Source organism: Pseudoliparis swirei, chromosome 19 (assembly GCF_029220125.1).
Source record: "Pseudoliparis swirei isolate HS2019 ecotype Mariana Trench chromosome 19, NWPU_hadal_v1, whole genome shotgun sequence".
NCBI lineage: Eukaryota > Metazoa > Chordata > Actinopteri > Perciformes > Liparidae > Pseudoliparis > Pseudoliparis swirei.
This window is the reverse complement of record NC_079406.1, coordinates 12,617,296-12,631,051: the sequence shown is the minus strand read 5'-3', so window position 1 is coordinate 12,631,051 and position 13,756 is coordinate 12,617,296. Positions and strand designations below refer to the sequence as shown.

General features: G+C 43.7%; 1 protein-coding gene across 1 annotated transcript; it reads left to right on the top strand.

Moving 5' to 3' along the window:
* Nucleotides 1-1,062: 1,062 nt before the first annotated feature.
* On the top strand, nt 1,063-5,123 carry egr1 (early growth response 1). Its single transcript, XM_056438682.1, has 2 exons — nt 1,063-1,707; nt 2,571-5,123. Exons 1-2 carry the CDS (start codon nt 1,497-1,499, stop codon nt 3,866-3,868), a joined length of 1,509 nt encoding a protein of 502 aa, XP_056294657.1. The 5' UTR covers nt 1,063-1,496; the 3' UTR covers nt 3,869-5,123.
* The last annotated feature ends 8,633 nt before the right edge of the window (nt 5,124-13,756 follow it).

Sequence of the window (13,756 nt, the reverse complement as noted above, 5' to 3'; positions counted from 1 at the left end):
CCCGCACCTCGTCAGCATCCGCGGCTTTCTGTTCCCATTAATCAATCACACAGCCAAGAGAGATGGAAAGTTAATTTGGAGGAAGTTTGCTATACCAGCAGGAGAGTTTGCAGTCTTTTATGTTTAAACTTATAAACTTAGAAATACACTCGCTTATTAAATGTCAAGGTCAATAAAAAACGTCGGATAATTATTTACAATCAATGAGCCGAGTTCTATATGCCTGGCAATGCCGCTTTCAACCATAACATCGACTGATAGCTGTGTTCCAGCCTTTAAAAAAACAACTTTGTAATTGACTTCGATATTATTTCTGTTCGCTTTGTGTGCATCACAACATAATTGTTGCATTTGTGTTTGCCCACGTTTCGTTTATATTTAGCGCACAAGCACGCCGCCTTCAGCTTTCAACCAAATCAATGTAGTCTAACAGTTCGTCTGCTGCATAAAGTATTTCACATGTAAGTCATAAAGATGGAGCTGTACTTTAAAACAAGCCAAACTGGATTCTGCCGCTGACATTATGAGCGCTGGACATGATTTGCACTCCAGCCTCTCATTCACTGCCAAGCAGCGCTCAGCGCTGCCTCAGGAAGTTCCAAATAAGGACAGGGAAATGGAAACCCACCGGAATAGGTCCTTATGTAGTCACGACCTTATAAGGCACGGCGGAGCCGGGCTTTCCGGCTGCAGCGCAGCCTGCCGCACAGATGGGAAATCCAAATCAAATCTATGGGGCGACGGCGAGCGAGCAAGAATTATGCTGCTGTCTCGCGGAGCTATTCAGCTATGAAGATACATTGATTCAGGGCAGAGGAAGAGCGGCGTTGTCTTTGCAATTTACTGCGAGAGCTTAATATAAAGTCTCCTCTCTGCTTTCCCCCAGGCCGGCGTCATGTGTCCTCAGCTGCAGTGCCTAAATATGGGCTTCCTCCACTCCAAATATGGACATCTACGTCACAGCAAGAGGGTATATAATGAGCGGGGAAACCTCTCAGCTCAGAGAGAGAGCCCTGAGAGCCCACAAGAGCAACTGTTAGAGCAGCGATAGATAGACAAACACATAGAACTCCCTTTCTGCGAAATATCACAATAAAAGTACAAAGTCAATTCAAAACAACATCCATCCAAGAGGGTCAAAACCTAACTGGATACATCATTTAATAATTTGATTAAAAATCGAGATTGATCTGTTGAATAATTTCGATGGATGTTAGGGAATGAGTATAAAGGACACTTTTGATTTTTTCCTGAAAAGACAAGTGGATCTTAACTCATCTCTGAGAGAAAGGGGAAAACAACAGGACAACTGGAGAACAAGAGTCACGGAACGAGACAGCAACACAACATCTTCTTCGACACCGGCAGAAGTGTGCAGCGCTCCCTGAGCTGGGCAAAGTGATTACCTCCACCTGCGAGGCATCGCTCTGCCAGTGTGCTTCCAGCCTCCCTGAACTCATCAGCAGCCCCCAGCGCAGCTCCAGCACCAGCAGAGGATGGCTGCAGCCAAGACCGAGATGATCCTCCCAGCCCTGCAGATCTCAGAGCCTCTGAGCTTCCCTCACTCCCCCATGGATAACTACCCCAAGCTGGAGGAGGTGATGATGCTCAGCTCTGCAGGGACCCCCTTCCTCAACGCCTCTGCACCCGAAGGTGCAGGCTTTGGCTCCGGGGAGCCAGGAGACCAGTACGACCACCTTGCTGGAGGTAAGATCTGGAGATTTGACTCTTTTGCCTCTGGTTGTCTGTGCTGCATGTACAAATGAATTAAAGATTACAGCACATCTGCTGAGTTACACTAAACCTGGAAAGAAGTAAAGATAAATAAACCGCTGCTTGACTTTAAGTCTTATTTATTTTTGCTGTGTATTATTAATTCACATTATTAATTGAGCTGACATATTATGTTTACTGACAAGTCTATATTCATTTGTTTCATCAGAGCTTGTTATGAGGCATTTAATGAATTTTGATATCAACTGACTAAAACAATACATGAATACAATACAAATCGACAAATGACCAGAGACAGGGAAATAAAAAATGCATCCGACTTAATATAAATAGATTGATAGCTCTAAATCCTCTCTCTTGGAGGACTCAAACACTCCTCAGTCACTGCATGCCTCTAGACACTCCTACAGCTCAATTCAAATTGCATTCCTAAAACCAGCTGAACTGCAGTTTCGGTAATCAATTGCCTCGGGCTCTGTGATGGGCTTCAAGAATATGTGTGTGTGTTTGTGTGTGTGGATGTGTGTGTGAAAAACAGGAAGAATGAAAGAAAGAATCAAAGAATCAAAGAAAGAAAGAAAGAAAGAGAGGAAGAGAGTGTGAGCAGAGGGAAATAATGCGAGCATGGAAAGCTTGAACAGCAGCTCTTGTTGAGGTTTGGAAGAGTCAGTTTTAGTGTTCAGGGGGAAAGAGTTTAGTTGTCGAGGGATTCTCTGTGTGGGCAGCTGACAGAAGAGAGGGGTGACACACTGTCCACCTCTCTTTCAGGATCCCCCCTCTCCCTCTGGATATTGGCAGTTTGATTAATGTCTCCTCTTTCTCTGTGCTCCCTGCAGATACGTTACCTGATATCCCCTTCAACTGTGAGAAGTCAGTGGGAGAGCAGACCTACTCCACCCAAAGGCTGCCGCCCATCTCTTACACAGGACGCTTCACCTTGGAGCCCGCCACCACCTGCAGCAACAGCCTCTGGGCGGAACCCATCCTGGGCCTCTTCACTGGTCTGATGGGCAATATTGCCCCCAGCTCTTCCTCTTCTGCCTCGCAGACCACCTCATCCTCCTCTTCCGCCACTTCTTCCTCTTCTACCTCCTCATCTCAGAGCCTCAGTTCCTCCATTCACCACAACGAGCCCAACCCCATCTACTCAGCCGCCCCAACCTACTCCAGCCCCAACTCTGACATCTTCCCGGACCAGGGCCATGTTTTTTCCAGCTCGGCTGGAGGAGTGCAGTACCCTCCACCGGCATATCCCAATGGGAAGACCTGCAACACTAGCTTCCCTGTGCCCATGATTCCTGACTATCTCTTCCCTCAGCAGCAGGGAGAGATCAGCCTGGTGCCCCCTGACCAAAAGCCCTTCCAGAGTCAGTCAAGCCAGCCGTCCCTCACTCCTCTGTCTACCATCAAGGCCTTTGCCACCCAGACTGGTTCCCAGGACTTAAAGAGTGTCTACCAGTCTCAGCTGATTAAGCCAAGCCGCATGCGCAAGTACCCCAACCGGCCAAGCAAGACACCTCCTCATGAGAGGCCCTACGCTTGCCCCGTGGAGACCTGCGATCGCCGCTTCTCTCGTTCTGATGAGCTGACTCGTCACATCCGGATCCACACAGGCCAGAAACCCTTCCAGTGCCGCATCTGCATGCGCAACTTCAGCCGCAGCGACCACCTGACAACACACATCCGCACTCACACCGGTGAGAAGCCCTTCGCCTGTGAGATCTGCGGACGCAAGTTTGCCCGCAGTGACGAGAGGAAGAGGCACACGAAGATCCACCTACGGCAGAAGGATAAGAAAGCAGAGAAGGCAGGAGCAGTGGTGTTGACAGCAGCGCCGGTATCAGCTGCTTCGCCTGCTTCCAGCTACCCTTCTCCCATCACCTCCTACCCCTCTCCAGTATCCTCCTACCCCTCTCCCGTCACCTCCTGCTACTCCTCTCCAGTCCACACTTCCTATCCATCTCCTTCCATTGCCACCACCTACCCATCAGTGTCCATGTCCAGCAGCTTTCAGTCCCAAATCGCCTCCTCCTTCCCCTCTTCAATCGCCTCCCACCTCTACAGCTCCCCCGTGCCCACCCCGCTATTAGACATGCAGACCACTCTCTCCCCAAGGACAATTGAGATCTGCTAATAAAGAGAAACACTCTTTATAGTCTCTCCGCTCCTCTCCTTCCTTAAGGTTCTTTGAGGGGAAAGAAATCAGCATCAAAAGACTTAGTTTTCTCCTCCAAAAAGCACTTTTATTTATCTGCTCGCTGCGCAGTGTTAGGTGAATCTTGAGATTTACCTGAAAGAGAGAAAAAGACAAGGACTGGGCAAAGACAATAGAAGATGAAAAGGGATTTCTTTCTTTCTCTGTAAAACAAATGCAGCTCTTCAAATGCGCCAGGGACTCGACAAATCGAGCGCAGAAACCAGCACTGACGGCTCTCTACTATTAGGTACACAGAAACCAAGAGACAAACAAATTGCCAGCGGTTGTGGTTCTAAGGCACGTTTGCCCTTGAAGGCACTCCATACAGTAGGCTACAAAAGACATTGAATGATATACATAAGCTACCATATATGTATATTGTACATGTGCCATGTTTTGTTTTTATCATTCTTTGGTACCATTGATGTGAAAAACTATTTGCATATTTGCATTGTATTATTTGAAGTGAGCAGGGCCATATTTTCTACATACTTTCTCTATTATGTAGTGATGATGCTGTGATACGTTTTGACATTGTTTGAAAAAAAGCACTTAAGTATTCAAGCATGAGTAAGAGTGATGTTAGTTTCTGTTTGTAAATATCACCCACTGGTACGATGTCTTTCTCTCTTTCTCACATGTGACATATCGCTCGGTTATATGGAAAAACAGAGATAAGAAAAAAAACATTGAAAAAAAAAGTAAAACGTTCCCGTTATTTGGTGCCTTTTTGTGAAGCCTTGCTGATGTTGTGACTCGGCTGTGTGCGAGAGAGGATGCACTGCATCTCGCCTTAAGGGTTGAGGGAATATTTTTGTTACAGAATGTAAGTCATACTCAGAAGGAGGAAAAGGGATGAGCTATGAGGGCACCACTTCATTTCATTAGAATGTAAGCAAAAAAGGAGAAAACTATAAAGTATATTTTTGTAAAACTTAAGTGTAAATATCCACATCATCAAGAGCTGGAATGTTGAAGTTACCTACTGAGTAGGCATTGGATTCTTTTGTATGTTATATACATGCAGTTCATTATTTTGTGGCTATCTTAATTTTGTATTTGTGTTTGTTAAAACAAGTGACTGTTTCTGGCTTCTAAACACATTGAATGCGCTTAACTGCCAACGGGATATTTGGTGTACAAGATATCCTCCCAGAAATTAAATATAAATAAAAATATGAATATATATGTATATTTGTTCTCACACTTTATTGTCTGACTTGATCTTTGATGCTTGAAAACATTTCATACAGTGTCATTACATTACACCCCAACCTTCATTGCATCATGAAAAATCTCATACATTAATTAACATCACACACTCCATCATTTTATATGTTAATTGCATGCAGATTATAAGTGTAGATTAATAGCACAATGTCCCAACACTGAGAGACACCCTTTCATTTGGGTGAAAAATCTGCACAGCATCATCTTATGGAACCTCTCTGTTTCAATCGCGGTTCTCCAATTGGACCGTGTATGAATGATAACACTAACGCATAACTCCAATGCCTATAAACACTGGAGACGAGGAATTCTTATCTACATCAAACGTGCTCGAGAAGATATTAAGCTTATCTAAATTTCCATTTTATTTGAGATTTTATGATACACACTGGCCTGGCCCTTATTGTTGAATACAGTGTTGCAGCGTTAGGATCTTTCTGCAAAAATAAAACAACAATAATAATAATTATCTTCTGTCGGCTGTTAGAGAATAATTCTTTTTTGGAGAGGGATATTTTAAACCGACTATGCCTCGACATTCACAGGGTTATTTTCAGAGTGCAGGTGAAATCTATCACATGATAATTACCCTCTTTTCTGCAAAATGTGCTTGGCGAGAGGCTGTCACCCCGTAGCGAATGAGCTGTAGCACACAATTGGGCAATATCCGCATAGGTTAGGCTGAATTGTTGCATGAGTGCAGCAGAACAGACTGGCCCTGAAGGTTTAACCGCTGTTTCTTTTGTTTTTTCAAGTATAATATAATAACAGCCTCTTCGCTCCGTCATTATTCATCTGCCACTGTTCCCCAGGCAAGAAATTCTTGCTACATGTTTGGTTATGAAAATAAAACAGCTTTTTTTCCACGCCTATGTAGACAAGAACCCTACGTTTTTTTCTTGGTGATTTGGAGTAATTTTGTCTTGCGAAATGCTCTCACCAAAATACTCACAAATGCAAACACAGCTAAAATAGAAAGCAGGAAAACAAGTAGAAGAGAGGTCTCCTGATCCTAAATTGACTTTCTAAATTGGGTCTGACGAGGTGTGTCCGTGTGTTTATGTGTGCGTGTGTGTGTATTTGTGCGTATGAGTGTGTGTGTTTTGCATGCATTTGTGTGCGAATAGACTCTGACTAGTGTAGTTGTTTCCTGCAATGTGTCTTCATCCCGCTTAGGTGATGTGTTAGTGTGTAATTTTATGAAATTTGCCATGTTGGCAGCCGCGTTTCTGCTCTGTGTTGTTTTGGTTAAAGCTTCGCGTCCCCATGAAACAGATCGACCAGGACACCACCCTCTCATCTGCTGACACAGTTTGCAGGTGTGAGCGTGTATGTGTATGCATGTCAGCTTGAGTACGTATAAATACAAATGAAACAGTGAAAAGCAGCAAAATAACAATTACATTTCCTTGGATGAAATCTGCAATACTGCTACAGTTTAATAAATAAATAAATTACAAGAGGATATACAATGACAAAACAGACATTAACACTTTGGTTGACCTCCGAGTTAAATCATGTTGATGTTTAAGAAGTGATGCTCCTCACTCAGAACCACATCTTTTCTGGCCAAATCTCAAGCCTCCCTGTGTGGCGAATCCGTCATTTCCTGTCATTGTTTACAACGTTATTTTGGTCCCTGGCTTCAACTCAAGAGTCCTTCAGCAGCTTTCGCTTCAAAACTTTCTCATACTGCCATAGTTTGAGGAATCTTTTTTATTCAAAGTGAAACCACAGACTGTGCTTCTCTAAGCCCTTTCTCGTGTTAATAGATAATATTTCAACCGGCATTTTCACAGTCCATAACCGAAATGCTCGAAAGACCGACGACCCATATCCCCCAAAGTACGAGGGAATTGTGTAGCCTGTCATATCTTGCTCTGATTCAAGGCTCTTCCTCGCATATCAAAGCTCACGCGCTGAGCCTGTTCTGTTTAGGGAGGTGTGAGTGGAGCGCAAGAGGAGTTAAGAGTGCAGTTGCGTTGTGGCTTCACTCTGTTGTAACCCACAACGGAGCCACCTCACGCCCCCAACAGGCTTCAACTTCAAGAGCCATGCCTTTGTTAAAAAATGTTTTTGTTCTCTTATTCTTTTTGGGAACTGTGTAAAACAAAAAAGGACGAATGGCGAAAAGAAGCGTTCTTTCTCCCTCAGCCCTCGATCCCCACCCCACCCCACCGCCACTTCTTTCCCTCTCTCCCCCTGTCTGTCTCTACCTTGCTTTCCCTCTTTGGTAGTGAATATTTTGCTGGAGATGCTAATGATCCTACCCCCCCTATCTGTATTCTGATGCAAGGTCTGTCTTCACTTTTCCCTTTCATCCACATACAAATGTGCTCTTATTGCCTCTTCGCCCTCGGGCCTTTTAAGATGCCTTTTTGAAATATGCCGTTTGATAAGCACATCATTGGCCAAGTCCCCGCAGTGATGAGAGTTCTCTTTAATGTGAGCAAGTTAGAGAGTGAATGACGGGCTTCGGGGCCGGTAGCTATCTGTTCTCCTCTGGCCTCACCCCTTGACATGTCCCTGACCGCTGGGAAGAGACCAGGGTCGGGAAGGATGACCCTGAGCACCACTTGCCATCCTCTCTGCTTCATTCCCACATGGAGATGTAGCACGGGAGGAGAGACACTGGAGAATCGTCTGCATAGAGACACAGTCCTGTCTGCTGGAAGGCTAGATTTCTGTACTTTATCACAGAGATATGACAGGAGGACTGCTCTCTAATGTCTTTTAAATATGCTCCATTGATCTAATGTTCAGAACCTTGCTTTGCCTCGCTGGGAAGGTTTCTTTTATCTTGCCAATAGGGAACACCAATACAGTCGTCAGGTGCTTTCTCCTGCTCTGCGCCAAGCACTCAACACCTGTTGAGCCTTTTGGGATATATGTTATATTTAAACTGCTTGATTTCCAGCCTCCTCGCAGTTACATTTCAGGTAGATTGCAACATTACTAGTTGCATTAGTTCAGGAGATGTACTCTGCATATTTCTAAACAAAGAAAATGTAAGTACGACCAAACTGAACACAATGTTGCAGTCCGTCTCAATTCAATGATCTCCTGCTGTAAAGGAAATACCACCAGACCAACCTGAAACCACACATGCTCAGCTTTGCACATGAAGACACACAAACACATAAAAGATGATCAAGATGTCACAGATTTGCTCTCCATTTCTAGGCTAAGACGTGTGAGTCATATGCATGTGTGGCAGCTGTGTACCTGTTCAAAACACACCAGATGTAAGAGCAGCACAACTTGCAAGCATCTTTGAAATTATTTGTGGCACTCAAAAGAGTTTTTGACGTAGCACTTCGACAATAATCTACAGGTGTCCTGGCAACTTTAGCTCTACTTAATAAGCCATGCTTGTTTGAAGTACATGGCTTTGAACAGACAACAAAACAGTACCTCCAAATATGACACCTCTTCAACTCAGCATCAAGCACACTACAGCTTCACAAAAGGCACCTGGGTGGCTCTGAAATGCAAACAGGCCTTCATACGTCTATATGCGTTAAGGCTAGTATATAGGCTGGAGTTGTTTTTCTTTTCTGTCTGTGTGTCTGACTATCATATGCAATCCCTGAGCAGGGTCTCTGAGTCTGGGTAAATAAATGCAGTCATGCCTCTCAGAGACTTGTCTGTTTTCATCAGAGGGGTGCATGTTCTGCAGCAGATGGCTTCCTACTGCAAATTAGAGGCAAAACATAAATTCTAAAATAATTCAACCAAAACAATCATAGACATCTTAGAGTACATTTTTATAACTAGTAATAGATTGGCCACCATTAGGGCCATTAGTAATATTGTACTGTTCGGTTTCTATGATCCAGTTCATTCCACATGAAGCAATATAAATGCATTTCAGGTTCACTGGTTTTGCTTAAACTGTAGTTCAAGAGTTTAGAACAACCACCTAGTTGTCACAACTGCCCAGATTAGAGGTGAGAGTTTTTTATTTGTGTTTGTGAGTGAGTGAGTGAGTGAGTGAGTGAGCGATTGAACAGTAAAATATAAAAACTGCAACCAAGAGATTTCAAGCTAAAACAATAACTAAATGTTCTCTGATCAAGTTGTTTGTTTAAATATTTGAATTATCACAAAGTTTAAAAAAAGTCCAGACAGGTAGAAAAACTAAACCTTTGACCCACATCCTATGTGAAAAATGTTCACGAGGTCAGATCAATCTCAATAACTGCAAATGCACACAGAGAGACTCACAAAGGGAAACACGAAGATTCACAAATGCGCACAGGACAATTCACAAATATATTCAATTTACAAATGCACGTAGAACGATTCACAAATACATTCCGATGCTCACGTGAATAAATGATGATTTATATAAATGTGAAAGAAAAATCACAAATATATTTATGAATTTCTTTGTGGATTTGTCTATTTGTTTGTGGATTTATATGTACTTATTTATGTGTGTGTGTGTGTGTGTGTGTGTGCGTGCTTTACTTGCTTGTGGGGACATAAAAGTCACATTGTTGGGACTCATCTTCCTTTAGGAGACAAAATGCACATCCCCGGAACATAAATCAATATATTTTAGGGTGAAGACTTGGTTTAAGGTAAGTGATGTTCGGTTAAGAGTTAGTATTAGGCTGGTTGCAGTTGTGGTTAGGGTTTGAATAAGTCTCGGATATGTAATTCAATATAATGATTGTGGTCAGATCAGGGCTTCCTGTGTCTTACTCTGATACATCAAAAGCTGAGGGAGAGAGACAGATACCCCCCTCCAGATGTGCCCTGCAGTGACTTCACCACTGTCATTTAAAAGGCGGAGGCCAGGTGTCTGATCCATCACCACAGCCACCTGTTCTGAGATGCACACACACACTCAAACACACACTCCTGTAAGTGCACTTTTGCTTAGTACAACTCCTCTGACTTCAACTTAATCAGTATTTTTTCCATGTACTGCCAAAAAATAGTCCATCACTCTCGATAATACCAGTGGGCAATAATAATGTAATATAACACAGATATTAAGCTTTAGTTACAAAACTGAAAGAAGAAAAAAATCTCACTGGTTAGAGGCCAAAGACAATAGAATCAGGAGTACACTGACAATGCTGCTGCACTGTCGCTGCTCTGCTTTCACAAGGCGCACCAGGTATTACAAAAGCAGCGCTTGTCATCCTGCTGCTGTTAAGCCTAATTTAAAGGCTGAACCATAATCACATACAAAAAAATAGGAGATTCTTGTGTATGTAGAATTATAGTGCGTGTGTGTGTGTGTGTGTGTGTGTGTGTGTGTGTGTGTGTGTGTGTGTGTGTGTGCATGTGTATATATGCACGTGTGCCTGTCTAGGCCACGTGTGCCTATATGCAGCACCCATAAGATGTTATCAGTCTCAGAAGTGACAGCTTGATCGCGAGGGAGTGGGAGAAGTGAGATTTGGGGAGGAGGGATACAGTGAATGTGTATCATCATCTGGCCAGGTTTCCTTTCCCGCCCCCTGAATACAGCTGTCTTCCACGTCTGATGAAAGCCTTGCACTGCTATATTTGACCCACAGTGATGAGGTGGAACTAATGGCCACTTTCATACCAGCTGATGTCATCAGTGTGCTGCGCCTGGGGAGCAGACCAGGATACCTGCTGGGTGCTTCTGTTGTCCACACACACGCACACACACACACACATGTACAAATGGTTTACATCAACTTGCCTTATAGAAAGTCCTTTGGGAAGACTTTTGAGTCAGAACTCTTCCAGGTCCGCAAATGTTAAAGGAATAGTAAGACATTTTGGGATTGGCTTACCTGCCTGAGAGAAGATTGATAGTGTCACAAACACTGTCATGTCTGTCGTAAATATGAAGATACCGCCAGCAGTCAGTTAGCTTAGCTTCATAAATACTGGTCGGCTAGCTGGCACTGTCCACGGTGACAAAATCCACCACTTCGTATTTACTGCACAGACATGAGAGTGCAATCAGTCAGCAAAAGTATTTCTCAAAATGTCGAACCAGTCCTTTCACGAGAGCTATTTTACTGAGAATTTATATACGGACAATTTATTTAGATATAAATCCAGGTATCTCTCTCTCTCTCTCTCTCTCTCTCTCTGTCCCTCTCTCCTTGTCTGCCTCACTAACAGCGAGTTAACAGTAGGAAGTGTGTCCTGTGGCGAGCCGAGCACAGCCACATCTCTGTCACATCCACACACCGCTGGGTCCTCATTTAGGGCCTGTGACTGCATGCAGTGGCATGTCAGCATCTGTCAGCTCTGTCACGTGTATATGTAGGCTTTTTACGCTTCCTAATGTGGAACAGTTGACAGGTTATTACTGCCAAAGTGAAGTCATGAGCCCTGACCACAGCTATAACCCAACTTTAACCTGGGAACATTTTGTTTCAGCACTGAAATGCTTTGTCAAGGTGAGACAAGCTAAGTTTTCTATGGTAGACTCAAACATCTAGCTTAGGGTACACTGTGCATTATTTTATGCTTGCTATCCTGTTTCCATTAAGATACATCTATGATCAGATCATGAACTCGGTACGCTTTTTAACGCTTCAATCGTTTGGCTAAAAATACCTCAGATGCCCCCTCAGTAAAATCACCCCTTCAGCGGCCCTGTCTCGTACTGGCCTCCATCATTTTTCATCCTCTAATGTACGTGAAGCCGCCAGTAATGGGACTAGATTACAAAGAGTGTGCATATAGCTTGTGTGTGCACGTGCTTTTTTGCAGCTCAGAAATATCCCTGCAGTTAAATATAATTCAAACACAGAGCACCACAAATTTGACCTGCGCAGATGCACGCACATACACTTCAGTGTGTTCTCTCTTCACCTCAGGCTGTGTGTGTGTGTGTGTGTGTGTGTGCATTTAGCTCTGTACGCCGCCGCTTAATTGAGTTCTCCATTGTGACTAATGACCCCAGCCCTATTCTGTTATTTTATCCAGACCAGCGGGCTAACTGTTGTTGTGAGGATGAGAATGAAGGGCTCTCTCTTTTTCAAAAGCAGTTAAATGAGGAGAAATTGCAGTAAAATTAATGGTTGTTTACTCACTGCATTTTTCCCAAATACACCTCATCCATCTTCCTGTGTGAACTTCTACATCCCTCTGTCTGGCTTTTACCTTTAACTTACATTATTGCTCTTCTCACCAAACACTTTCACTGAGGCCCAGGACACATATCTTTTTACATTCAGACATGTTTAACAATGTTCTACCTATAAAACTCTGCTCATGACTTCCAGACTTGAACTCGTTCAACACACACACACACACACACACACACACACACACACACACACACACACACACACACACACACACACACACACACACACACACATACACACACGACACACATTTTCTCTGGCAGCTACAAACACCACCATCACCACTCACTCACACCTTACTAGTGATGCTATGATGCTATGAAGCAGCAGGGCTCCACTCCTGTATGATTGTTTCTGTCTAGGTCTAGGACCATATTTCACACCGTTCGGTCTGTCTACTGTCCATCCTCTCTTTTAATTTATTTTCCTTAGTCTGCTGCTTTTCCTTAGTATGTGTGTGTGTGTGTGTGAGTGAGTAAGTGAGTAAATGAGAGAGAGAGAGAGAGAGAGAGATAGAGCAGGTGTAGAACTTAACTTGTCACTTTACAGATGTATGTCTGATTCTAGCACTCACCAGGAAACATCTGCCTGTCTATCTATCTGTCTCTCTGTTTTCCTGTCTGTCCGGGAGCAGTGGAAGTTTATTGTCAACACAAATGCACAGATGGACGATCAATAAGCAACGAAGCATGAGCTGCCAACAAGGTTTCAGCCAGTGACGGAGAAGTGTCTGGGTTTGAGATTCAAGCAGCCTTTTTCACAGCTGCAGAAAAGGCAAAGTGAGGAGGAGATCGACCGGGTCACGAGCATCACAAAAGGCAGAAGAGCTGAAACACAACAAGCAGATGTCTTTCTGGACTTTTCCTGCAAATGAAATAAAAGCTGGATGTACTTTGAATGTCAGGGCTCAAAATGCAATAAAGTAACGAGCACTCAAAGCAAATTTGAATAATTTTCTTTTATATAGGAACATTTAAACTAATAGTATAGGAAAATAAGTGGGCCTTTCCCACTAACTAATGAGGCAAAATTACTTCATACAGAGACTGTCTTTAGGGAGTGGACATAGTCATTGTGACCTCACACATCCATTCGCCCTTGTCTTTGGCCGTCACTATTTTGTTTTTTTGCAACCAGACCGAAAACAAGAGGGTGGAGCTAAATACAACTTGAACAATATATTTTTAGGCAACCAAGATGTTACAAATAACTTTCATGAACTGTAAAAAGGGTTAAAGTCCTAAGAAGAAAACAAAGACAACTCCCAGAACAGACAACGCCGTGGTAGCGAACTGTCAATCACAAAGTCGCCACGCCCTGAAGCATACCCTGCTTCTTGGTCTATTCCAGGGGTGCTCAATACGTCGATCGCGATCGACCGGTCGATCGCGGCGACCTGCCAGTCGATCGCGGCGTAGTATTGGTAGATCGCATGACATAAACAAAAATTGGCCCGCCCCCCTGTCACTTTCTCTATAGCGCCACATTACAGCAGAAG